Raw genomic sequence first — 23695 nt, 5'->3', positions numbered from 1 at the left:
ACTGCACTGGAGTAGGGTATGCAAGCCATTTTCTATTGTTCTGCTTCAGTTTGAGGACACTGAGCAGTAGACAACTTGAAGTGGCTCGCCAATGGTGTCTGTACTTGCTTAGCATCATTCATTCCAAATCTCACCAGAACCTTCTGAATGTAGCTCTGTTAAGTTAAGAACAAACTCTGCTTGCTCCTGTTTCTGATGATATCCATTCCCAGAATTCTCTTAGCTTCTCCAAGCTCCTTCATTTCAAATTCTCTGCTCAAAAGCCTTTTTAAATGATTGATCTCTTCCCTGTCATGGCATACAATTAGCATGTCATCTATATACAGCAGAAGATATATCATTCCCCCTCCTCTTGTCTCTTTGAAGTACACACAGCAATCATAGCTGCACATGTTGAAGGCATGTGTTATCATGAAGTTATCAAACTTCAGATACCATTGCCTAGGTGATTACTTTAACCCATACAGAGACTTTTTAAGTAAGCAAACACAATCTTCTTTACTATATGTCACATACCATTTAGGCTGCTGCATTACAATTTCCTCTTGTAATTCACCATGCAGGAAGGCTGTTTTTACATCCATCTGCTCAAGGTACATGTTTTGGACAGCCACAAGTGCAAGAATAATTCTGATGGAAGCATGTCTCACCACAGGAGAAAATACTTCAGTGAAGTCAATTCCCTCCTTTTGTGTGAAGCCCCTTGCCACCAGTCTAGCCTTAAATCTTCTAGGTTCAGCTCCAGGTATACCATCTTTAATCTTGAAGATCCATTTACAGCTTACTGTTTTCCTCTTAGCTGGTTTTTCAATCAATTTCCAGGTCTTGTTTTTTATCAGGGATGCCATCTTTTCATCAATTGCCCTCTTCCATTCCAGCTTGTTTTTGCCTGTGATAGCTTCTTGATAAGTCCAAGGTTCTTGAGCAGCATTCAAAGCATATGCAATCAGATCAGCCACTACATATATTTTAGGTGGTCTTATTGTCCTTCTCTTTCTGTCTCTTGCCAACTGATAAGTGTCCTCCTCACTTTCTGCTGATTCATGTTTAACACCAGCTTGAGGTTCTGTTTCAGTACCCTCAGTTTCAAGCTCAAGTTCTTTCAAGTTTTAAGGCTCCACCTGACACTTCACTTTCTCAGTCTCAGTACCTGATTCTGTGTTGTTAACAGGGCTCATTTGTTTATTCAATAATTCTTCTTCATGGAATCTTACATCTCTGCTTATGATGCACTGTGGTGGCTTTGAGTCAACACACCACAATCTATAGCCTTTGACACCCTCTGGATACCCCAGAAACCTGCATTTTAATGCTCTTGGTTCCAGCTTACCCTGTTTCACATGAGCATATGTTGTGCAGCAAAAAATTCTGAGTTTTGCATATTCAGCCATTCTTTCTGACCAAAGTTCCATTGGTGTTTTACAATCTATAGCAGTTGATGGGTTCCTGTTGACTAGGTAGCATGTTGTGTTTAAAGCTTTTGCCCAAAGGGTTTTTGGGAGCTTAGAATAGATTAGCATGCACCTTACCTTCTCCACCAAGGTCCTGTTTATCCTCTCAGCGAGACCATTTTGTTGAGGAGTATAGGTGACTGTTTTGTGCCTCTGAATACTATTCTTTTCACAGAATTCTTCAAACAGCTTGTTGCAGTACTCCAACCCATTATCTGTCCTAAGAGTTTTCACCTTCAAACCTGTTTGGTTCTCAACAAAAAACTTTCAGTTCTTAAATTTTTTCAGAACCTCATCTTTACTTTTGAGTGCAAAGACCCAAACCATCCTTGAAAAATCATCTATAAAAGTCAGAAAATATCTACACCCACTAAGTGAATTCACTTGTACAGGCCCCCACAAATCAGAGTGTATGTATCCAAGTTTATCTTTGGTGGAATGAGCTGCAGTCTCAAACCTTAACCTGGAGGATTTTCCTAGAATACATTCCTCACAGAACCCCAAAGCTCCTATCTGATCATCCCCAAACACTCTTTGTTTTTGTAACTCTCTCAAACCTCTTTCACTCATATGCCCCATCCTCAAATGCCACAACATTGATATGTTCCCTCTATTATCAGTTACACTTTCCTCCCCAACAACAGTATGTCCATCCATCATATACAGGCCATTTTGTTTAATACCTTTCATGATTACCATTTAGCCTTTAATTACCCTCAATACACCTTTCTCAGCCTTAATAACACAACATATTTGATCTAGCATGCCAATTGAAATTAGGTTTCTTTTAAGATCAGGAACAAACCTTGCTTGTGTCAATTCCCTTATCACACCATCAAACATTCTAAGGCTAACAATCCTAATACCAACCACCTTACACATTGAGTTATTACCTATTAAAACCATACCTCCATCACATGGCTGATATGTTGTAAAATAGCTTATATTTGGACACATGTGAAAGGTACAACCTGAGTCAAGGACCCACTGACCTTGAGGTTTCTGACTTGTGGCAATGAGTACTCCAGCTGTTTCAAAGTTACATTCTTCTTCTGTGGCTATGGCTGCATTTCCTGTTCTTTCTTTGGTTTCTTAATTCTTGTTCTTCCTTTCAGGGCAATCTCTTTTGAAATGCCCTTCTTTATGGCAATGGAAACACTTCAAATTTTTCTGTGTAGACTTTGATCTGTCTTGCTTCTTTCCTTTGCTTTCTCTCTTCTCAGGTCTGCCTCTAGCCATCAGTCCCTCACTTGATTCACTTTCTGGATTATCTTGCTTATCTTTCAGCTTCTTGGTGCCAATAGCAGATTTAACCTCTTCTAAGGAGAGTGTTTACCTCCCATACAGCAGTGCATTCACAAAGCGTTCGTAAGAATTTGGTAAAGAACTGATTAGTAGCAAAGCTTTGCTCTCATCATTCAGTCCTTCTTCAATAGTCTCCAGTTCATCACAAACCTTATTGAACTCATCTATATGCACATTTAATTATGCCCCTTCAATCATCTTCAGTGAGAACATCTTCTTTTTTATGTAAAGTCTATTTGCCAAAGACTTTGTCATATACAGATTTTCCAACTTGGCCCATAAACCAGCAACAGTTTTTTCTTTAGCCACTTCTCGAATTACAGAGTCACCAAGACTTAGAATGATTGTGCTTCTGGCTTTCTTGTCAATCTCTGCTACTTGTTCTGGGGTTTTAGATGATGAAGTCTCACCTCCTTCAATCTTAGTGATTGGATCATGGCTTCTCCCAGACCTTGAGTAATTAACAAAGCCTCCATCTTGATCTTCCACATATTGAAATCATTCTGCCCCGTAAACTTCTCAAGATCCACTTTTGAACCCATTCTTAAATCTTTGAAATCATATTTAAAGCTCTGATACCAATTGTTATGAAATCAACCCTTATGACTACTAGATTAATCACACCCCAAGACCTAACTCAGACTTAAAGACTCAGGAATCAAACTTAAGCTAAACAAGAACAAAGATCATATCAATGAACACAGCCCAAAAAACCAAGAACAGTCAAGAACTTAAGTGGTTCAGCACCTTTGAGGGTGCCTACATCCACTGGAGAAAACAACTCAAGGAGCAACTTTATTAAGCATCAAGGTTACAGAGATGAAAGCACACAAAACAGAGATTACACACAAAGCTCTACTCTCACTATGGTTGCTATATCTCTCTTCCCTTGATCACGCAAGATAACACCAGAACCATCTCGTTTATATACCAGTTGTGCAGGTGTAACAGATCCAGATTTTCCCTCCAAATCTAACAACCTTTTAACCAACCTGTCACGAGCTTCTCACGTGCTATTATAAAGCCTTCCTTAAACGACTGCTAGCATTGTCGTTTAAGCTTAAATAAGGCATGCATTATACATGTGAGTATTAAAGGTCTTGTACGACATTGGCAATTTGTCAGCTCTGGTATCTTGCTTAGATGAAACGACACGTCACTCATCTTTACAACTTAAAACCGACAAGTTGTACTGACGAGTTTGAGTTCATTTCAACAAAAGACATAATGGAAAATAGCCGAAAGTAACTAAAAAGTAACAGTAATACTCATGGAAGTTGATCGATGAATATACAGATCAAAGGTGCAAAATTAAATTTTTTTTACCATTCTTAATTTGATGATGAATGTATTGAAGGAGAGATCTTGATCCTTAAAAGCTTTTGTTTTTGAGTTTCTTTCACCAAACAACAATGACTTAGCTGGAAAAAAAAAACCTTAAATTAAATAACTTCTTATGTCATAAGTCTCTTATTACCTTATTCATTTCAAAGTTCAAACAAATATAAAATTTCTTGATTTCAACAAATTGTCATCACTCTCATCATGAGGAAAATGATGCATGTTGCATACGACATGGGCGAAGCAAAAATAATATTATCAAAAGAGACCTCGAAAGGAGCACAAAATTTGAAAAATGAATAGGTACGTGATCAATGATGTGGATTAAAACTTAGCTATTTATAAATTGTTTTCATATTTCACGATGAGAAAGGAGCTATCATGCAGTACGTAGAGCCATTTACTATAGGTGCTATTTAGGATTCCTTTTCTGAAGATGAAGCAAAAACCAAACCAAGACGAACATTTGCTAATTGCTTGAACCTCTTAAAGCTCCAATCCATGGCATCTAGATTTGAACTTAGAGAATACTGCTATCTCTTCAGCATATGGGTAATATCAACCCTTGTGGTGCGTTTCATCATAAGAATTTTCACAAATAATTCCACCAAGTCTCGGCCACCGCCCAGCCCACCGGCTCTACCCTTCATCGGTCACTTACATTTACTAAGCTCAACATTACCAAAGTCCCTTCAAACCCTAGCCAAACGCTGTGGTCCTCTTATGAAGATACGTATGGGGGACACAGCTTTTGTCATTGTCTCGGATGCTAGCACGGCTGAAAAAGTCTTGAAAGTCCATGATGTTAATTTTGCTTCTAAGTTTGAGCCTGGTCCTGCACAATATCTCGTGTATAGAGGATCAAGCTTTGTTAATTCCCCTTATGGACCATATTGGCGGTTCATGAAGAAGCTATGCATTACTAAGCTGTTTGCCGGGTCACAACTTGATCGGTTCACTTATATCAGAGAGCAAGAGAGGATGAAGCTAATTAAATTTCTACTGCAAAGATCTGTAGAAGGAGAGTCATGTAACTTGAGTTTGGAACTGGAGGCCTTGACAAATCGTATGATTTATCGGATGGCTATGGGAAAAAGATGCACATCACAAGCATATTCTGATCAAGCTGTGGAGATTAGGAGACTAATTAGGGACATTATGGAGTGTGGGGCAAAGTTTTCTCTCATTGAGGTATATGGTCCATTGAAGAATTTGGACCTATTTGGAAATGGGAAAAGAATTAAAGATGCATTTTTACGGTATGATCAGAAATTAGATCAGATTATTCAGGAGTATGAGGATAATCGGATGAACATAAGTGAACAGGAAGAGAAAGATGTGATGGATATATTGCTGGACACATATAATGACACAAATGCTGAAATCAAGCTGACCAAAGATCATATCAAATATTTCTTCATGGTGAGTTTCATTGCAATTTCATGCTAAAACATTAAGATTTAAAAAAGTAAAAACTTGTTCACAAAATAGGAATATTGTTGTTTGGTTGGAAGATTTTCCTCTTCATTTCTGAAGAAAAAGATTTAATTGAAATTTAACTCAATTTCTTTTTTTAAATTTAGGCCGCCTTAGTTTTACAATATTCTCAGGAAGTTTCTAGTTTCTTCATTTGGCCCCGAAAGAGGCAATAAATCTTGGTTCGACCACTGCCGGCGCCCTTTTGCAATACCTCTAATTCTTTCTTATCCTTCTATTGTTTATGCATGTCAAGGAAATATTAATGGCAGCCGTTGATACTACAGCAACGACCTTGCAATCAGCTATGGCAGAGCTCATCAACCGTCCTCAAATATTCAAGAAACTGAGGAAGGAGATTCATACAGTGGTGGGATCAGATAGGCTGATCAAAGAATCAGACGTCCCAAGTCTCCCATACTTACAGGCAGTCCTTAAAGAAACCCTAAGACTACATCCTCCAGGACCCATGCACCGTAGAACATGCACCGTGGATTGCAAGCTCAACGGCTATGACATAAAGGCCGGGACTAAATTCTTTGTGAATGTCTACGCAATCATGCGTGATCCAAACGAATGGAATGATCCTGATAAGTTCTTGCCTGAGAGATTTTTGGAGCCTGATTACCGACTGATCGATTTCAAGGGCCAAGATTTTCGTTACCTTCCATTTGGCAGCGGAAGAAGAGCATGCTTAGGCTCATCACATGCTTCATTTGTGATGCACGCCACGGTGGGATCTTTGGTTCAATGCTTTGATTGGAAACTCAAAGATGAAAACGAGGCTGGTATTGATATTGTCACGGGATACACAGGAGCTTTGGCGCGTCCTCTTGTTTGTTACCCTATCATACGTTTTGATCCTTTTAATTAGATGCATGATGTAAAGAAGTGATCAATTTCAGTAGATGTTTGAGTCTTTGAGTGTATTACTCTAATTTGGAACGTTTATTGAAATATTACTACAACAGTTGATAGCATTTGAAGGAAATCTTTGCTAGGTTCTCCATGCCTTGATACATCACAAAGAATTTAGTGCACGGTATGTGTGAAGATTTTAAATCTTGAAATCTTTCCTTAGGTAGGGACTAAATTCTTTGAAGGAAATCCTTGAAATCTTTACATATTCCTTATATAGGCAGGGACTCAATTCTTGAGTTGACAAAGTTTAATTTTTCCTTCATTTTTTCCAATCTTGAATTAAATTCTTTTTGAAGATGCTTTATCCAGTGTAAGATTTGCAAAAATTAAGAAAAATTTAACTATGTCAACTCAGATAGAAAAATCTTCCTATGGAGTCCCTTCCCAGAATCTTCTCCCAAAATCATGACTTGATACCTTATTCTTCTGTTTTATGTGTGTGGAAGTCATCATCATTTTTATTTACTTTTCATTTTTAAATTTTTGAATGGAACTTCAAATTTGATACACTAATTAAGACAGATCTCGACAGATATTAAGCTGAACTTCACTTCTTGCATGAATGCATGTTGAGTTAACTGTCCTATATAATATAATATTATTAAAAAATTAGTCTCAATCTAATTATTTCATTGTTTTAATTTGTTTATTAATACATATGAGCCTTATATACGGAAACATAAATAAATGAGAAAAATTTATGCCTCTTGCATCATCAAAAACTAAGTTCTAAATTCATAAACAAGTCCTTTAAAGAAATCATTATTGAGAGATATGTATCTTCATAATCATTCTCAGGTACCGATGTCTATTTTTTTTTTTTTAAATGTGGATGTTTTACAATGTTGTAAACTAAAAAATCATTTTACAATATTGTAAAAGCTTTTTATAACATTATAAAATCTTGAATTTGTATTTTAAAAGACGCGGACACCACACTAAAAAATGACTTATTATTTCGATAACAAATTGTTGAACTAATTATTTTAATAAAACTTATTGTCATAGTTATAACATTATTATATGTCATAATCATATTACCATATAAATAATGCCTTTGCGTAAGGATTTGCAATGTTTAGAATTCAATCAATTATAAAATAATCTGAGGAGAAGAAGAAGCTTTCGTTAGACATTTCACTAATTAATCTGCATTTTTTAGCTTCTTCTATGTCATGGACCACATCACAAACTCCTTGATGAGATTGGCTACCTATAAATAAAATTCAATTAAGAAGTCAGAAGGAAAATAATTGAAGCATAAAAGATAAAACATTTGTATTATATATTTTTAAGCTGTTTATGCAAATCCACGAGCTTGTAAACAAATGCACGCCCCTTTTCATCGTACAACAAGCTTCTACTTTTTATTCGCAACTTGCAACGTATAAAAAAATTAAATTTTTGGAAATTTGTCCATGTCAATATCAATATCAAATTACGTATTTTTAAAATCTTAATGATTGTATTCATATATATGATTGCCTCGTAATTATGATAGACGGTAGAAATTGATTGATAGAAATTAAGAGTTGATGATGTCATTGTAAGATAGATGATTGACGAATTTTTTTTAAAAATTGATGTAAAATGGAAAGAAAAATAATTAGCCAAACCTTGCTGGCTGGGACATCTTTTCATCCGGGTTCCATTGTCCTCTCTCAAGTCTTGTCTGCAATAATTGGATGCCCAATAGTATTCGTGTCATCATCCACAAAAGAAAATATGAATATTCAAAAAATTGAATGAAGAAAGAGCACCAAAGAGCTGAATATTTTACTTAACGTACATGTATATTGAGGTGGCGTTTGTTTTTTTTTTTTTTCTAAAATCTGAATAAACATGAATTAGTCTAAATTCTGAATAGATCCGAATGTCTAAATCTGAATAATATATTTATTTTTTTATCTGAATCTCGAAAAATAATTATTAAGTTGTTGTTTTTTTCAACTTAAAAAATAAAAAATATGTACTTTACATTTGTATCCTTATTAAATTTGAATGTCAAATAAATAATATATTAAATACCACAATATTTTAACATTTATAAGTAAAACTATATTCAAGTGAATATATAATGATTTTGAAATTTTAATATATAAAATACCATAAATTTTAAATTTTATCGTATATAATATAAGACAAAAAATCTAATAAGATGCTTGAAACAGTTGATTTGCCATTTCATCTCAAAGTTGTTGCATTTAATTTTGATCTTCAATACTTGAGGAGTTGATACCAAAGTGAGGAGGGATTCCATAACGGCTAAAAAATAATGATGAGATTATTATGTGAGTTAAATGTCTATGGGTGAGTTTTGGGATAGACATGAAAAATAAATTATAAAGTATGGATATTTTTTACATTAGAAAGTAATTGACTTAATTCAAATGTCTCCATTAAGTAAAAAAATCAAAAAAATTGGCTTATTTTATTAAGTTAAAATTATCTAAAAAATCCTATTAAGTTATAAAAATAAACACCTCTAATTAACTTAATTAATTAAGTTAGGTCACTTTAAGTTATTAAGTTAAAAAACAAACGTCACCTGAGTCTCTATTTATTTATTTTGTTTATTACTAGAGAAAAAATTATCCAAACGACAGCATCACCCAGGATCTTGTTGAACATATATATGTATTGCACATGAGTTGGGCCAATGTATACTCAAGTGACTCGTTGAACCAGTACAAGTATCCAACTTGATTCCCATTAACAACATAAAAATACTGCAACGTGATTATCCAAATCCAATGGGTGCATGTGAGGACTGAGGAAACAAAGGTAAAGTACCCCACACAGTTGGGCTAGTTGAGACTTGAGAGGGGCCCAAAATGAGCTTCAACTAAATGGGGGCTTAGATATTTCTCACAAGTGGGTGCACGTGAATTCTGAAAGTATGGTACCAGTAGCACTGTGCCCTAGATCCTTGGCAGCTTCAGGCTTTAGGGTACCAGTAGCACTTTGACAAGTTGAAACCAAGCTAAGCCATCCTTACATGCTTCCTTCCCCTCCACTTCAACTCAAGCGCATTTGTCCTATGGATCCCCCTAAGTTACAATTTTCGTAACTTACAGCCTGCGATTTGACTAACTAGCCAATAAAAATCTGCCACATGGATAAAAAAGAGAGAAAGCATAACTGGTTGAAACGGTTGCAGACCGGGTTGACTGAAAAAGTCAAGCCAAATGATCGACTGTTGCAGGTGGTTGCAATCGATTAAACAACTTCGTTTCACAATTGAATCCCTCACCTCTTAAAATAAAAAATAAAAAACATTGACGAAGAGAAGCTGAAGCTGCATCTCCTCCAACCAACATCCTACTGAAAGTCCACCACCAAGAGAAGCCGAAGCTGCATCTCCTCCAACGACCATCCTACTCAAAATCCACCATCGAATTTTCTACAAACTAGGCTTCAATTAATGCAAATGGACTTGCAAATCAAAGTGGCGCACGCTGTTCACTTCTTGAATGACAAGACCAAATCATGTAACCGGTTGGCAGCAAATTAGTGGCTCATTTAGTTTCGACAAACCAACGCTGCTTGGGAGGTCGCAACCTCTATCCTCTCCTCCGATCTCCAGTTGTTGCTAGCCAATTTCAAAGCCGAGTTCTTGGCTACTCAAATTCTTAAGAGAAACATAAATTTCTAGGGTTTTAATTCTAGTTTTATGATAAATTGCTGAGTATAATTTGATTTTCTTGCATTTGGTAATCAATCAATTACCGATACATGTAATTTACTGGAAATTTGCAATTCTCTGCAGGCAGCTGATCAACAACAGTAATGGCCTCTTTAATTTCTATATTCATTCTTCCTTAATTTTCTCATGGTTTGGAGATCTATAGAATTGGTTAATTAGATCAAATCCCATCTCTTATTTCGTCAAACATTTACCAAATTTCTATTCTCCTCCACAATCCCTAAATCATTCCCTCTCTCCATTTCTTAGTGATTTTTGCCTTCTCAAACGATGATGAAAGGTGAAACATTTTGGTCGGTTGCCCATAAGTTATTCCTAACCAATTCAGCCGGTTTCCCTTTTGTTATTACTGCTGCATAAATTAAACGTCAACCGTTGGATTGAAATTGAAGATATTTAATTGTTGATATTAATCAGACTGTAAGATACATTAAACGCAACTTAGGGATTGCCTTGTCCTATATAAAGTTACGTCCAAATGGGATATAACTAATGATATATAAATAAAACTACTTAAATACTTGGAAGAGCCATGTAATAAGATTTTAGTTAAGATTTCTTCTTCTAAAACTTTGTAACCTTTTCCATCAGAATTTTTAAATAAAGAAGTCAGTCCATTAACAACAGAATCAGGATTTTGATTTCACGGGAGAGATAATGTTAAGTTGTTAAATTTGCAAATCTTAAGAGACTGAAAAACAGATAAAATTTTAATCAAAACCCTAACCCTACCTGAGATTTTTTTTAAATTAATAAGAATTTCATTTATGCGAGACAGGCAAAAAGAGGAGACCCTTTTTCTCCTCTTCTTTATATTAATAAGTCAAATTAACGCCGGACATTTTCTTAAGATGGAAAGAACATTAGTGGGGATTGATTTGATGTTATGGAAATGGCGCTGTACACGTACGAATTTGGATGACGACGACGGCAGAAATGCAAAAGCAGCAGTGAAATTGTGGTCCAGAAAAAATACATAATACACATTTAAAAAAAAATTCTCTGATATTTTTGAATTGCAAAGCAGTTAAATCCGGTACGTGCACTAAAAAAATAAATAAAATAAATAAAGTCCCACCACAGAAAAGATGATCATGAACGGATGTACACGTGGCAAGATCAGGTCACTTGCACAACTGGATCAGATCCATGAATCACCATTGGAACAAAAAAAAAAAAAATTGTTGTTCAAAGTCAAAAAGTTTAGTAATGTGCCACTCACTATGGGTAGAAGAAGGGCACAAGCACAACAAAAAGTAAGGCCTTTTGGCAACTTCCAACCAAACCAACAATAATGCCGAAAAAAGAGAGAGGTGAGGAGGTGGTAATTGCTCCGTGTTGCCACGTGTCCCGGGTGTTATTGGCCGGTTAAATCTGCCGCCACTAAAACTTGCCGGACGGGGACCTCTACTGTGCACTCTTTCCTTTTCCATGTGTTTCCCCATAAAATATGTCCTTGATGTGTTCAAGTAGAAAATGGGAAAATTTCTGCAACTGAGAATATTTCAAATTTGTTTCACACTGAGTGTAGAAATGCTTAAATTTTAGCCAACACTAATAATAAAGAATATACTAATTTGTTTAACTAGTGAAATATTATTATCTCGCATCGGCTAAGAATGATGTATTAAATTATGAGGATGAATTCGAATCACTTCCTGCATGTTAATGAAAAATTAAAAAAAAATTATTCTAAATATAACCTCATAAAATTCAAATTGTTAATAAAAATTAAAATTGTAATTGTAATTCTAGAAAAAAATGAGGTTTCAACCAAAATTATAATTGTTAATATCAATAAGTCATTCGTTATAATATTTTTTTTTAAATGATGGTTTTATTTGGCATAACTCAAAACGTTCCTATTAAATTTTAGTCCTGCAAATAAGGATAAGCTGCATTGCTTCATGCCTAGCTTTCATTAATTTTTTTTTTTCATATAAATTAATTTATAAGAAATAAAATAATAAAAATAAATTATATGAGTCGTGCAATAATCTCATCTAATCAATATCGTAAAACCGCATCTTTTGTTATATACATATATAAAATATTGCATGCAAGAATGATTTAGGTACCCTCCAAAAGTTGTTGAAAAAACAAAAGCAGACGAACACACCAAGAATGAGGCTAGTGAACAGTATATCCTCGAAATTAAATCCCATATGAGATAGGGTGTAGTTGGAAAGTTTACGGTGTCCTTTTTGCGGATAAAACAACTTTGTCATTAGTCATGATCACCAAATAAATGTAACCATTATTTTAGTGTGAGGCGGTGGTGCGTATCATTAGGCTCTCCCTTTCTATCTTGCGGGTAAATTCCAAAAACCCGACATGTGCACTAGTAAATGCCATCACGAGTGCTCAATATCATTATCATGACCACTATAAAATCCCCCTCCACTTTCATGCACCCAAAGTCATTCAAGTGCAAAGCATCATATTTCACAAGCCTAGACACTACACACCCACAAAGCAAAAAACAAAGGAGGAAAAATTATGCAAGCTAACTTATTCAAATTCATCACTCTCCTCTGCTGTTTCTTCATCTTTGAAGCTTCGTTTGCTTTTGATTTTGTTACCCGCGGTGGCACTGCGGACAGTGGTGAGATTGAGAAAATAGTAGACTCCCCCATGGGGACCAATGGGCCGAGTGGTTCTTCGAATGGTGCTACTGGTTCAGCACATGGGCCGAATTGGGATTCCAATTGGGGCTGGGGTTCAAGCCCTCGGAGTGGATGGGGCTATGGGTCGGGCTCGGGGAGGTCACCAAATGGGTTTGGAAGAGGTTTCGGATTTGGGTTTGGCTCTGGGTCAGGATCGGGTTCTGGCTATGGATATGGGTCCGGAAGTGGTGGTGCTCATGGTGGTGGGTATGGGTCCGGAAGTGGGTCCGGCAACTCTGCTGGCGGTGGGTTTGGTGGAGGAAGCGGTGGCGCCGGTGGTGGTGGCTACGGGAGTCACTCTCCGTCGGATGCTAGGGACAGGAGCCACCATGGCTAATTAAATGAGTTTGTTTGTTCACTTGGCTTGTGTGTACTTTTAGGAGAATATATGTGGCTATAGTTTATGTTTCATGCATGGATGGTGTGTGGTATAAGCTTATATAGTTTATGATTGGCTACTTAAATTATGTTATTGGCTTAATGTGCTAGTGCTATTTATGTTACATTAGCACCAATATATAAAGAGTGTTTACTTCTTTTATTTGTTTGTCTTCATTTATTATTTATTTTGGTTGGCAATCTTTCTCATTGCCTTATGGCCGCATGATTCATGGAAACCTTAGGGTTGTGCTTAAAACTCATTTATGGATTGATAGTTTGGAGTTTGAAACTTCGGATGAAAATATGTTTGAATTGTTATTGTATATAACTTCTAAATTAAATTCAAATTTAAGTTAAACGGGTCGAATTTGAGTTTAATCATATTAACCATGTCTAATGAATTTAAATGAATTGACTCGTAGTAGTCATTTATTAAACAGTTTAAATTCAAAATTTATATTATTTCATAAATAATAAACATGTTGAATCCGTGGTAATTAAAAGTTGACAATGACAAGATTCATGTAGAACTGGACACGAATTTCAACCCGACAGCTCAAATTACTACCTTTACGAAATTTCCTGGCTAATAAAAATTCAATTATTTATGATTGACCATGTAGACTTCCATACTTCCAAGAAATCACGATTTTTTGGTTATATATGTTAATGATTTGGCTACTTCATAGTCGCACATTACAGCCAATCCCAGAGCTGTCTCACAAATTCAATCTATGCCTTTGCTTGATCCTGATACCTTAATTGGGCATCCATACAAGGTAAATTTTCTTCCTCAGCTGCTTTTCAATTTTGCCTAGTCACACTATCTATATTCCTAGTTTATATCAACATAACGGTCCATTTCCTTTTTCTACTTTTTAAGTAATTAAAGAATGTTTCATGAATTTGTGAATAGGTGAGATGATGATTTCGTTATTTAGGAGAAGAAACAATGAGGAAAAGGAAAAGAACACTAGATTTTTAAGGAATGGCAAAATTCTATTAGAAAGGTTAATTCGCTCTTGTAATGGTAAACAGAATCCCATCCGCGGATACTCAGCTGAAGAGCTTCAAGCAGCGACAAACAACTATGATCAACGCCAAGTTATGGCATATGATGATGACTTTAAATTGTACAAAGGTTTTCTTCAGGACCGCCCAGTTTCCGTTATGTGCTTTTTAGGCCATAATAGCAAGTGGGCAGAAGAATACTGCTATAACAACATCGTATTTGCATCACAAATGAGTCACAAGAATGTCCTAAAATTGATAGGATGCTGCTTGGAAACTGAAATTCCGACACTAGTCTTTGAATCTGTGGAGTCAGGCTCTCTTGATTATCGTATCCGTCGTCGTTCTCGGCCCCATTTTAAGCCTTTACTATTGGCGCACAGATTAAAGATTGCAATGGAGATAGCTAATGCGGTGGCGTACCTTCATATTGGATTACGCAGGCCTGTTGTTTTTAGAGATATAAAGCTGTCACACGTTTTACTCGATGAACAAAATGTTGCCAAACTGTATGATTTTTCAGCATCCAAATCGATTCCTGAAGGCGAGACCCACATAAAAGATGCTGTGCTGATGGGAACGGCTGGATTTGTTGCGCCTGAGTACATGATGACAGCTTATAGCAATGAGAAGTGCGATGTTTTTAGTTTCGGAATGTTGCTACTCGAGCTTTTGACAGGAAAGGCAATACATAGTCTTGCTCACACTGCGCAAGATGATCGTTTCTTTCTACTAGATTATGTGAAGAATCATGTTGAAAATAATAGATTGCAAGAGATTGTGGATCCTGTAGTTGTTGAAGATAGGTCTTTTCCTGGGAAAGAGCCGCAATTGCTAGCCTTTGTACTGCTTATCTTTGAATGTGTCGGTGAATCACCGGCGGATAGGCCAACAATGATGGACGTGGCAAAGAAGCTTAGACGAATGTATCTATCTGTTATTTAATATGCAGAGCGGAGACTTTCTTATTTGTGAAGTGAATCTTCTTCATTCTGCAGCCCCATGGATCTTGTAATTGGAATTTCATGTATTCATCAAAAATTGATGTAAGCTTTTTGGCTCGCGTAGGTTTTGCTAAATGTGATACTCAATTTAAAATCTTGGTCCTGAGGCCTAGCATTCTTCCTCTTTTTCTTTGCTACATTAGCTTGACACTTTTGCAATGGGGATAGCTAATGCTGTTGCATATTTTCACATCGGATTCTCTAGGCCTGTTGCTTTTAGAGATATCATCATATCAAGCAGTCATGTAAAGCAAAATGTTGACAAAACGGTTTTACTTTTCGCTATCCCCATTCATTCCAGAAATACGGTGAAGTGATGGGAACAGTAGGATTTGTTTCAGTACTTGACTACATCTGATTGCAATGAGAAGTGCTGTGACTTTTTCAGTTTTAGTATGTTGCTACTTGGCAAAGTGCTGAGACTTTGCCTTAATTAGGGCGGATGATTAATCACCGGAAGATAGGCCAAGAATGATGCATGTTTGCCCAGCAGCTCATAGTATTGTATCTATCTCTTGTTTAATCCGCAAAGTTATGCTCGTGATTGGTTTCTCTTTTCCTTTTAAACCAATTTTTTTTTATCATGAAATCTTATGGCGTGCTCCAGGTGTAACAAAGAATAGTTATTATCTTTTTTTTTTATCATGCCATCCACACAGATTTATATGGTGTTTGACTGGAAAACATCCACATTTTTATGGAACTTTCCTAGTGTCCAAATTCTCCTCATGTCAGGCGCCTGATATTGAATAAAAGACTACATTCAAGCATTAACGGTTGACTGGGAAGACTTCTATACTTGCAAGAAACCAAAGTATCTGGTTACATTTGTTCATCCGCTGCTTCAGATTTCCTATTTACATAATATTGCCAATTCCAGAGAACTCTCAAAATTTCGTCTTCGCATTTTCGTGATCTTAACAGGTAAGTCCTGTCCTCCATCTGAGCTGCTTTGTGAATTTTTTGCGCGACATGTTTGTACTTTCAACTGACTCTGAATTCTCATAATCAATTGTTTGTATATGATACACATCTTGATTTATTTCTAACAGAGCACCTTTTTCTCAAACTGTATCAAGCTTATAGCATTGAGTAATATACATTATAAGACTATATTTCTAGTTTTTTTAACATATAGGGCTTGTGGATTTATGAATAGGTACAATGAATTGGTTCTTGAGAAAAACAAAGAACCAGGAAAAAGTAGATAAAAAAACATTTTTGAGAAATGGCAAAATTTTGCTAGAAAAGTTGATCATCTCTTGTGATGGTAAACGGAATCCAATCCGTAGTTTCTCTGCTGGAGAACTCAAGATAGCAACAAACAATTACAATGGACATCAAGTTATAGCATCTGAACACTACAAATTGTACAAAGGCTTCCTGGAGAACCGCCCGATTTCTGTCATGAAGTTCGGAGACAATTATAGCGAGAATGGAGAAAATTTTTGTTTCAATAACATTGTATTTGCTGCACAGATGAACCATAGAAATATTTTAAAGTTAATCGGATGTTGCATAGAGACCGAAATTCCAATTCTAGTTTTCGAATTTGTAGAATATGGCACTCTTGCTGATCGTATTTGCAGTCCTCATGGACCTCACTTGGAGCCTTTACTATGGAGACATAGGTTAAAGATAGCAATGGAGATAGGTAATGCAATGGCGTATATTCACATAGGATTCCGCAGGCCTATTGTTTTTAAGGACATCAAGCTATCACAAATCTTATTCGACGAATATAATGTTGCCAAACTCAGTGATTTTTCAGAGTCCGAATATATCCCAGAAGGCGAAACCCATGTAACAAGTCATATGCTGACTAGAACAAAGAGATATCTTGCACCTGAGTACATTTTAACAGGTTTATGCAATGAGAAGACGGATGTTTTCTGTTTTGGGATGTTGCTACTAGAGCTTCTCACGGGAAGACGAGATAACATTTTACTAGAACATGTGAAGAAACATGTTGAAAATAATAGACTTGGTGAGATAGTAGATCCAATAGTAGTTGAAGACAAGTCCTGTCCTGAGAAAGAGCAGCAGCTGCAAGCTTTGTTACAACTTATTTTCGAATGTGTCAATGAATCTGCGGGAGATAGGCCAACAATGGTTTATGCTGCAAAGCAACTCAGGCAAATGTATCTATCTGCTGTTTGATATCTAAATTTATGCTCATGTGTATATCTTTTGTATTAGAAAACGTATGTAATAGACGTTAAAAAGCTCCCACATGATCGGGTGTGTGCATGTTGTGTTACTCGTTATGTAGTTGCTGCACTCAACATCATGTACGTGATAGATTGTGCAGACCGCACACACCTGTGGATGAGTAAATTTTGAAGTCCACATTGCACTTGTCCTTTTTTCTTGTCTGTCCTTAACTTTGAATGATCTATTAACCGGTGATGTTCAAAGAACTAGATAATCAAAGCCTTACTATCCTTCTACTTACATGAAAATAAAAAGTTTGAAGTTCAATCGCTGTTCACTCGATGTAGTAATTCAATACTCGGATACATCATTCTTGAATCTTGGTAACTCAATGCTGTTCGTATTTGCATGGGACACAACTTTTCACTATTTTTAAGGCTAAAAGCATATCGATGGTTCAACATATAATATTCATAACATTAAAAGTTCTGCTTCATCCAGGCAAAATTGCCCGAGTTAGCAAAATACCAACCCCATGTGACTTTCCCGGACAAAGTGGCATCAGGGTTATAATATCCCACCAGTAGAATCAACATATATCCGTGCTTATTGCTTCAAATTATTGACTAAAGACTAAAGAGATCAGGTTGCAGTGAGATGCCTATGCTCAAATGTAATCTAGAAGAAATTGTTATATTTGATTATATTTACAGATCAATTCTGGGTAGCTGGACGATTTTGAGATACTATATTGTTATGTATGAAAGTTGAATGATCATTAAGTATGCTTTGATAGCCTTCAGCAAATAGTGCAGCAAGCTTAAATTTTATGCAGATGAAAATGCGCCACCTGTTAGCAGCAATAGAACTGAGTCTTAACTGGTCCAGAGAGGCTCAGAACAGGTAGACCTGAACAACTTCGGACTGACCAATTATTAAAAAGCACCTTCCAGCACATGGCTAACAAAAAAATGACTAGAGTATCACAATTTTTCACAGGGGATGCAAACAAGATAATGTTAGCCTAGTTAGCAGGTCGCAGCTGTGAGACAGCAAAGTGTATTTAACATAGCAAAGTGTTCAGATGCACAAGCCTCAGTTGTAGTTTTCTGCTATCATGGTAATAGGATTGTTCTAAAAGTCAGTGCAACTCCCCACGTAATGAATTTAATTGACAATCAAGAAGAATTTGACGCTATATTATGATTTGATTAAAATAAGTAACTCTTACAGCTTATCCTTCTAAGTTAATTCTACATACTTCACAGAGTTATTCCATCTTTTGCTCTATTATCCAGAGTAACAAAAAGAAACTTACTCAACTTTGATCTCTTTCAGAAACTTCAACACATGCAGCATGGTAGGCCTCATAGCAGGGTTATCAGAGAGGCAATCACCAGCAATCCGGAGCATTTTAAGCATCATGGGCTTTGAATCTGCAGTAAGGACTGTAGGATCTAGAACATCAGCAGCCTGTCCCTTCTTCATCTTCTGAAACACCCAACCGACCAAGTTCCCACCTTCTATATCTTTGAATTCGGGCCCAGTAGGCTCTTTTCCAGTCACCAATTCCAGCAAGATTACACCAAAGCTGTATACATCACCCCTTGTGGTAGATCTCCCACTCTGCCCATACTCGGGGGGAATGTAACCAAATGTGCCTGCAATATCAGTGCTAACATGTGTCTCACATGCACTGATCAGTCTAGCAAGCCCAAAGTCTGCAACTTTGGCTTCAAACTCTTCATTGAGTAAGATGTTGCTTGCTTTGATATCGCGATGAATGATATGTGGGGTGAAGCCGTGATGAAGAAAAGCTAGCCCACGAGCAGCGCCACATGCAATTTTGTAGCGTTTATCCCAGCCAAGAACTTCAAGAGAACCCGTCCGATTTCTTAACCACAGATCCAAGCTTCCATTTACCATGTATTCATAAACAAGAAGCTTCTCCTCATCAAATGAGCAGTAACCAAGCAGCGGCACAAGATTCTGGTGCTTCACCTTGCCCAGAGTTTCCATTTCAGCAGTGAATTCACGGTGCCCCTGTGTTTTAGCCTGGCTTAACTTCTTAACAGCAACTGTTTTCCCATCAGGCAAAGCGGCTTTGTATACGGTTCCAAAGCCACCATCTCCAATAATATTTGTCTTGCAGAAGTTGTTTGTGGCTTCAAGAATATGAACCAAAGTTAGTCTCATGAGAGGTTGCTCGAACATAGCTATATTGATGCTCAAAGGCTCCTTTGACCGGCTGCTACTCAAGAAATAGAGATTATGATCCGAGAAACTGTTTAGCTTGGTTTCTTCAATCTCCTCAGGATCACTACACCTGCTTCTTCTTTTGATCTGCTTTCGGAGAGCAATGACAGTAGTTAAAACAATAAAAACACACCCAACAACAAGTCCAGCAAGTCCAAAGGCATGCAACAGTGCCAATTTACCAAACGTTTTAACCTGGCAATTTGAACCTATAATTTTCCCACAAAGATCTTTGTTGCCAGTGAGTGAAATTTTTGAGAGGTTTTGGCAAATACCACTTCTCGGCACCATTCCTTCTAATCTATTTTCTGCCAAACTCAAGTACAACAGATTGGACAAACTGCACATTGTCTCTGGAATCTGTCCACACAACCTGTTCCTTGAAACATCCAGGTATTCCAATTGCATAAGATTACCAAGGTCTGGAGGAATCTCTCCAGTAAACTTATTTTCATGAAGATCCAAATTTGTTAAGTATGAAAGATTACCCAAAGACCGTGGTAAGCCCCCATCAAATAAATTATTACTCATGTTCATTGTTGCAATCTTCCAAGCTGCTGAATTTGAGAAAAGCTCATCCACTGGACCAGAAAGTTTATTGTGCTGAAGATAAAGCCCCACTAGGTTCAGAATGTTCGACAAAGACGAAGGAAGCTGACCATCAAGCTCATTAAAGCTTAAATCCAAGTGGGTTAGCTCTTTCAAGTTTCCAAAACTAGTTGGAACTTTGCCAGATAACTTATTGCCAGTCAAATTTAGCTTAACCAAACCACCCAAACTACCTAAGCTCCAAGGAATGGAGCCAGTAAGCTGGTTATTGCCTAGATACAAGCCTTGAAGCTTGATAGAGTCACCAAATTCTGAAGGAATGGGACCTGTTAACTGATTCCTAGACAAATCCAAGGTTGTAAGATTTGTCAACCGAGAGAGTGATCCAGGAATCTTACCAGAAAGCATGTTATTGTTGAGCAAAAGATCCACCACCACCACACAGCTTCCCAATTCTTCAGGAATTGGACCAGACAGCCTATTGTATGAAAGATCAAATACCCCATGATGCTGAATAAAACTCAAATCGGGCATATTGGCCTGACGAAAATAGGAAGAAGGCCTTGAAGGAATCGGCCCCGATAAATTATTATGAGACAGAACCAAGCATTGTAGCTGAGCTAAGTCTGCAATCTTCTCTGGAATTAACCCACTGAGATTGTTGTTTCCCAGGTCCAATGTGGTAAGTGAAATGCAATCTCCAAGCTCATAAGGAATGATCCCATCAAAAAGATTTGAATTCAAGTCAAGAACTGAAAGAGCTGAGAGATTCCCAATTTCCTTAGGTAAATGCCCCTTCAACATATTGTTAGTAAGGACAAGTCTCTCCAGTGCAGCAGCATTACCAACCTCATAAGGAAGAGAACCCTCTAACAAATTATTCGCAGCAGAAAATTCCATCAAAGTCTCAGAATTCCAAATACTCACTGGTATGATACCAGTGAAGTTGTTAGAATCAAGATCCAGAACCATCAGTGGAAGCTTGGATAGATACTCAGGAATAGAACCATAGATATGATTCCTGAATATAACCAGCTGCGAAAGATTACTACATTTGTCAAATACACCTTCAATTGTCCCTGTAAGCAAATTTCCATCAAGATCAATCTCCTCAAGGGACTCTGAAGTACACAATTCTCTTGGAATAGAACCAGACAAAAAGTTGTTGCTCAAACTAATGGACTTCAACATGGAACAATTTCCAATCTCAGGTGGGATTTTGCCAATGAACTGGTTGCTAGAAAGCAAGAGGGACTCCATTTGGTTCCAATTTCCTAGCCAAGAAGGCAGTGATCCTGAAAGCTGGTTCTTTTCAGCGGCAAACGTCAAAATTGGGAGGTCTGATAGTTCCTCAGGCAATGACCCAGATAATGCGTTGAAAGAAAGCATCACAGTCTTCAAATTCTTACAGTTTCCAAGCTCAGACGGTATTGAACCATTGAGCTCAGTGTAAACAAGATTCAATATGCTCAAATTCTGTAACTCTCCTATGGCTTTTGGGATCGAGCACTTTAAAGGGTTGTATGAAAGATCAAGCTTGCTTAAAAATTTCAACTTGGATAATTCTTCAGGTAAAGGCCCACTAATTGAACAATAAGGTGAAAAAAGGCTCTCAAGAAGTGAAAGCTCGCCAATTTCTCGTGGCAACGAGCCAGTGAATTTGTTAATGCCAAGGTAAAGAGCAGTCAGGTTCCTCAACTTGCCAATTTCAGGAGGGATTTGACCAGACAGTGAATTATTTGACACATCTAGAGAACTCAAAGATTGTAAATTTGTGAAGAGAGATACAGGAAGTGAACCTGAGAGAAGATTGTTACCCAAGTCTAAGAACTGCAACTGTGTCAACTCACAGAGTTTACTCGGCACGGTCCCGATCAACCCATTGCCAGATAAATCAAGGATCTTAAGTGCTTCCAAGTTTCCAAGCTCAGGTGGGATTTTACCAATGAAAGAGTTGGAACCGAGGGTGAGGGTCTCGAGTTGAGTCAGATCACCGAGTTGACTCGGGAGAGAACCAGACAGTTGATTTTCAGCAAGAGAGAGCTGTTTGAGACGTTGAAGGTTCGATATATGAGGTGACAATTGACCAAAGAGCAGGTTTTGAGAGAGGTCAAGGACTCTGAGGCTTGAAAGAGAGCAGAGAGACGGAGAAAGAGGGCCTTTGAGTGACTGAGTTGGGAGAACAAGTGAGACGACTCGGCCGAGTTCACAAGTTACACCGACCCAGTTACAATGTGGTGTGTTTTGGCTCCACGAAGACAGTTTTTGCGGATTTTCAAGAGAGTTTTTGAAAGAAATGAGACATTCCCTTTCGGGGTTTTGCTCGTCAACTTCTACAAACGCCTGTTGAGACTCTAAAACAAACAGCATAAAAACACACATCCATGTCAGCCATTGAAGCTTAAAAGCCATTTTTGTTACAGACAAGAGAAAAAAAAATGAGAACTTTTAACCCAGCAAGTGTTTTTTTTTTTTTTTTTCCTACACACAAAGAATAGGGTGAAGAAGAACAAAAGCCATTTTACAAAATGAAGAGGCAACAAAGGAACTTTCAGATAGGAAGCTCAAGCGCCATAATAAAAGCTTCAGCATGAATGAGCTTCACTGTTTCAGAAACCGGCACGCAACTCACGTGGCATGATCAACTTTCTAGTTTTGGCAACGGCAATTAAGTTATTTTCATAAAAGTCCCTCAAGAGTTTCATTATTCGAAATTATCTGAAAATATTGATATTTTTCTAGAGATGCCTATGCTATGCAGAATTATATCAAAAGCAAAGCCTACTTTTGAGAGAATCCGGTTCTTGTCCCATCTACTTTTTGTACTTCTGTCTTTTAATTCTTTTTTTAAATGTTTTTCTTTGTTTCTTTAATATTTTAAAATATTTATCTATAGATTTTATTGGACGGTTTCAAACCATGTGTGATGTTACCCACCTTGTTTAAAAAAGACGTCTGCTAGTTTAGGTGCCATGTATAGGCCAAGTATCTAGTTACTAATGAACTTTTATAATAATCAAATCTTATTAACGAGTCACTGTATATAATAGGGTACTATGATTAGTAATTTAAACCAATTTAGTTTGTAAAACTCGTGATTATTTTACACTTACAATCTTTTTGTTTAATAGTACACATTACGTTATAATCAGTTTACGATTAAAAAAATACTAAAACTAACTTATATATACCTTCGTTAATATTATTAAGAGTGGTATTCGGTCTATTAATATTTTTACAAAATAAATTTTTATTCTTTCAATTATATAATTAGTACTTGGGAGGAAAAATTTGAGGGCTGACATTATGTTATCACCGCCCAAAAAGTCAAGAATTAAAAACCTACAACTTAAAATCATTAAAATTATAACATTTATCTCTTAAGTATCTAACCAATCAAATATGAGTTTTGATTTAAAATCTCACACTACATTAATTACATTTCACCTTGCATTTATTTTTCTTGACTTAATT

The 23695-nt window shown here is 36.8% G+C and overlaps 5 protein-coding genes across 5 annotated transcripts; 4 read left to right on the top strand and 1 right to left on the bottom strand.

The window, feature by feature from the left end:
• The first annotated feature begins 4479 nt into the window (after positions 1–4479).
• On the top strand, positions 4480–6564 carry LOC102618011 (cytochrome P450 93A2). Its single transcript, XM_006490010.3, has 2 exons — positions 4480–5519; positions 5830–6564. Exons 1-2 carry the CDS (start codon positions 4599–4601, stop codon positions 6445–6447), a joined length of 1539 nt encoding a protein of 512 aa, XP_006490073.2. The 5' UTR covers positions 4480–4598; the 3' UTR covers positions 6448–6564.
• Positions 6565–12606: 6042 nt separating this feature from the next.
• LOC102631110 (glycine-rich protein DOT1-like) lies at positions 12607–13407 on the top strand. The gene has a single exon (XM_006489969.4). The coding sequence runs from the start codon at positions 12700–12702 to the stop codon at positions 13201–13203; it is 504 nt and encodes a 167-aa protein (XP_006490032.3). The 5' UTR covers positions 12607–12699; the 3' UTR covers positions 13204–13407.
• Positions 13408–13545: 138 nt separating this feature from the next.
• LOC102630602 (serine/threonine-protein kinase ZRK1-like) lies at positions 13546–17743 on the top strand. Its single transcript, XM_006489967.3, has 2 exons — positions 13546–14026; positions 14164–17743. Exon 2 carries the CDS (start codon positions 14169–14171, stop codon positions 15201–15203), a length of 1035 nt encoding a protein of 344 aa, XP_006490030.2. The 5' UTR covers positions 13546–14026; positions 14164–14168; the 3' UTR covers positions 15204–17743.
• On the top strand, positions 16013–17743 carry LOC102617726 (serine/threonine-protein kinase ZRK1-like). The gene is made up of 2 exons (XM_006490009.4): positions 16013–16186; positions 16422–17743. The coding sequence occupies exon 2, from the start codon at positions 16427–16429 to the stop codon at positions 17420–17422; it is 996 nt and encodes a 331-aa protein (XP_006490072.2). The 5' UTR covers positions 16013–16186; positions 16422–16426; the 3' UTR covers positions 17423–17743.
• An 861-nt stretch (positions 17744–18604) lies between these two features.
• On the bottom strand, positions 18605–22850 carry LOC102630300 (leucine-rich repeat receptor protein kinase EMS1-like). The gene has a single exon (XM_006489966.4). It carries the CDS (start codon positions 22631–22633, stop codon positions 18731–18733), a length of 3903 nt encoding a protein of 1300 aa, XP_006490029.2. The 5' UTR covers positions 22634–22850; the 3' UTR covers positions 18605–18730.
• Positions 22851–23695: the final 845 nt, after the last annotated feature.

This window comes from Citrus sinensis, chromosome 9 (assembly GCF_022201045.2).
Source record: "Citrus sinensis cultivar Valencia sweet orange chromosome 9, DVS_A1.0, whole genome shotgun sequence".
In the NCBI taxonomy this organism is placed as follows: domain Eukaryota; kingdom Viridiplantae; phylum Streptophyta; class Magnoliopsida; order Sapindales; family Rutaceae; genus Citrus; species Citrus sinensis.
Note: the sequence above shows the minus strand (reverse complement) of the source record. Positions and strands in the feature narration are given on the sequence as shown.

Coding starts and splice junctions, on each gene's coding strand:
- LOC102631110 (XM_006489969.4), top strand. CDS start 12,700: ATGCAAGCTAACTTATTCAAATTCATCACTCTCCTCTGCTGTTTCTTC.
- LOC102630602 (XM_006489967.3), top strand. CDS start 14,169: ATGATGATTTCGTTATTTAGGAGAAGAAACAATGAGGAAAAGGAAAAG.
- LOC102617726 (XM_006490009.4), top strand. CDS start 16,427: ATGAATTGGTTCTTGAGAAAAACAAAGAACCAGGAAAAAGTAGATAAA.
- LOC102630300 (XM_006489966.4), bottom strand. CDS start 22,633: ATGGCTTTTAAGCTTCAATGGCTGACATGGATGTGTGTTTTTATGCTG.
- LOC102618011 (XM_006490010.3), top strand. CDS start 4,599: ATGGCATCTAGATTTGAACTTAGAGAATACTGCTATCTCTTCAGCATA. Junction 5,520..5,829: donor ATATCAAATATTTCTTCATG/GTGAGTTTCATT, acceptor ATGCATGTCAAG/GAAATATTAATGGCAGCCGT.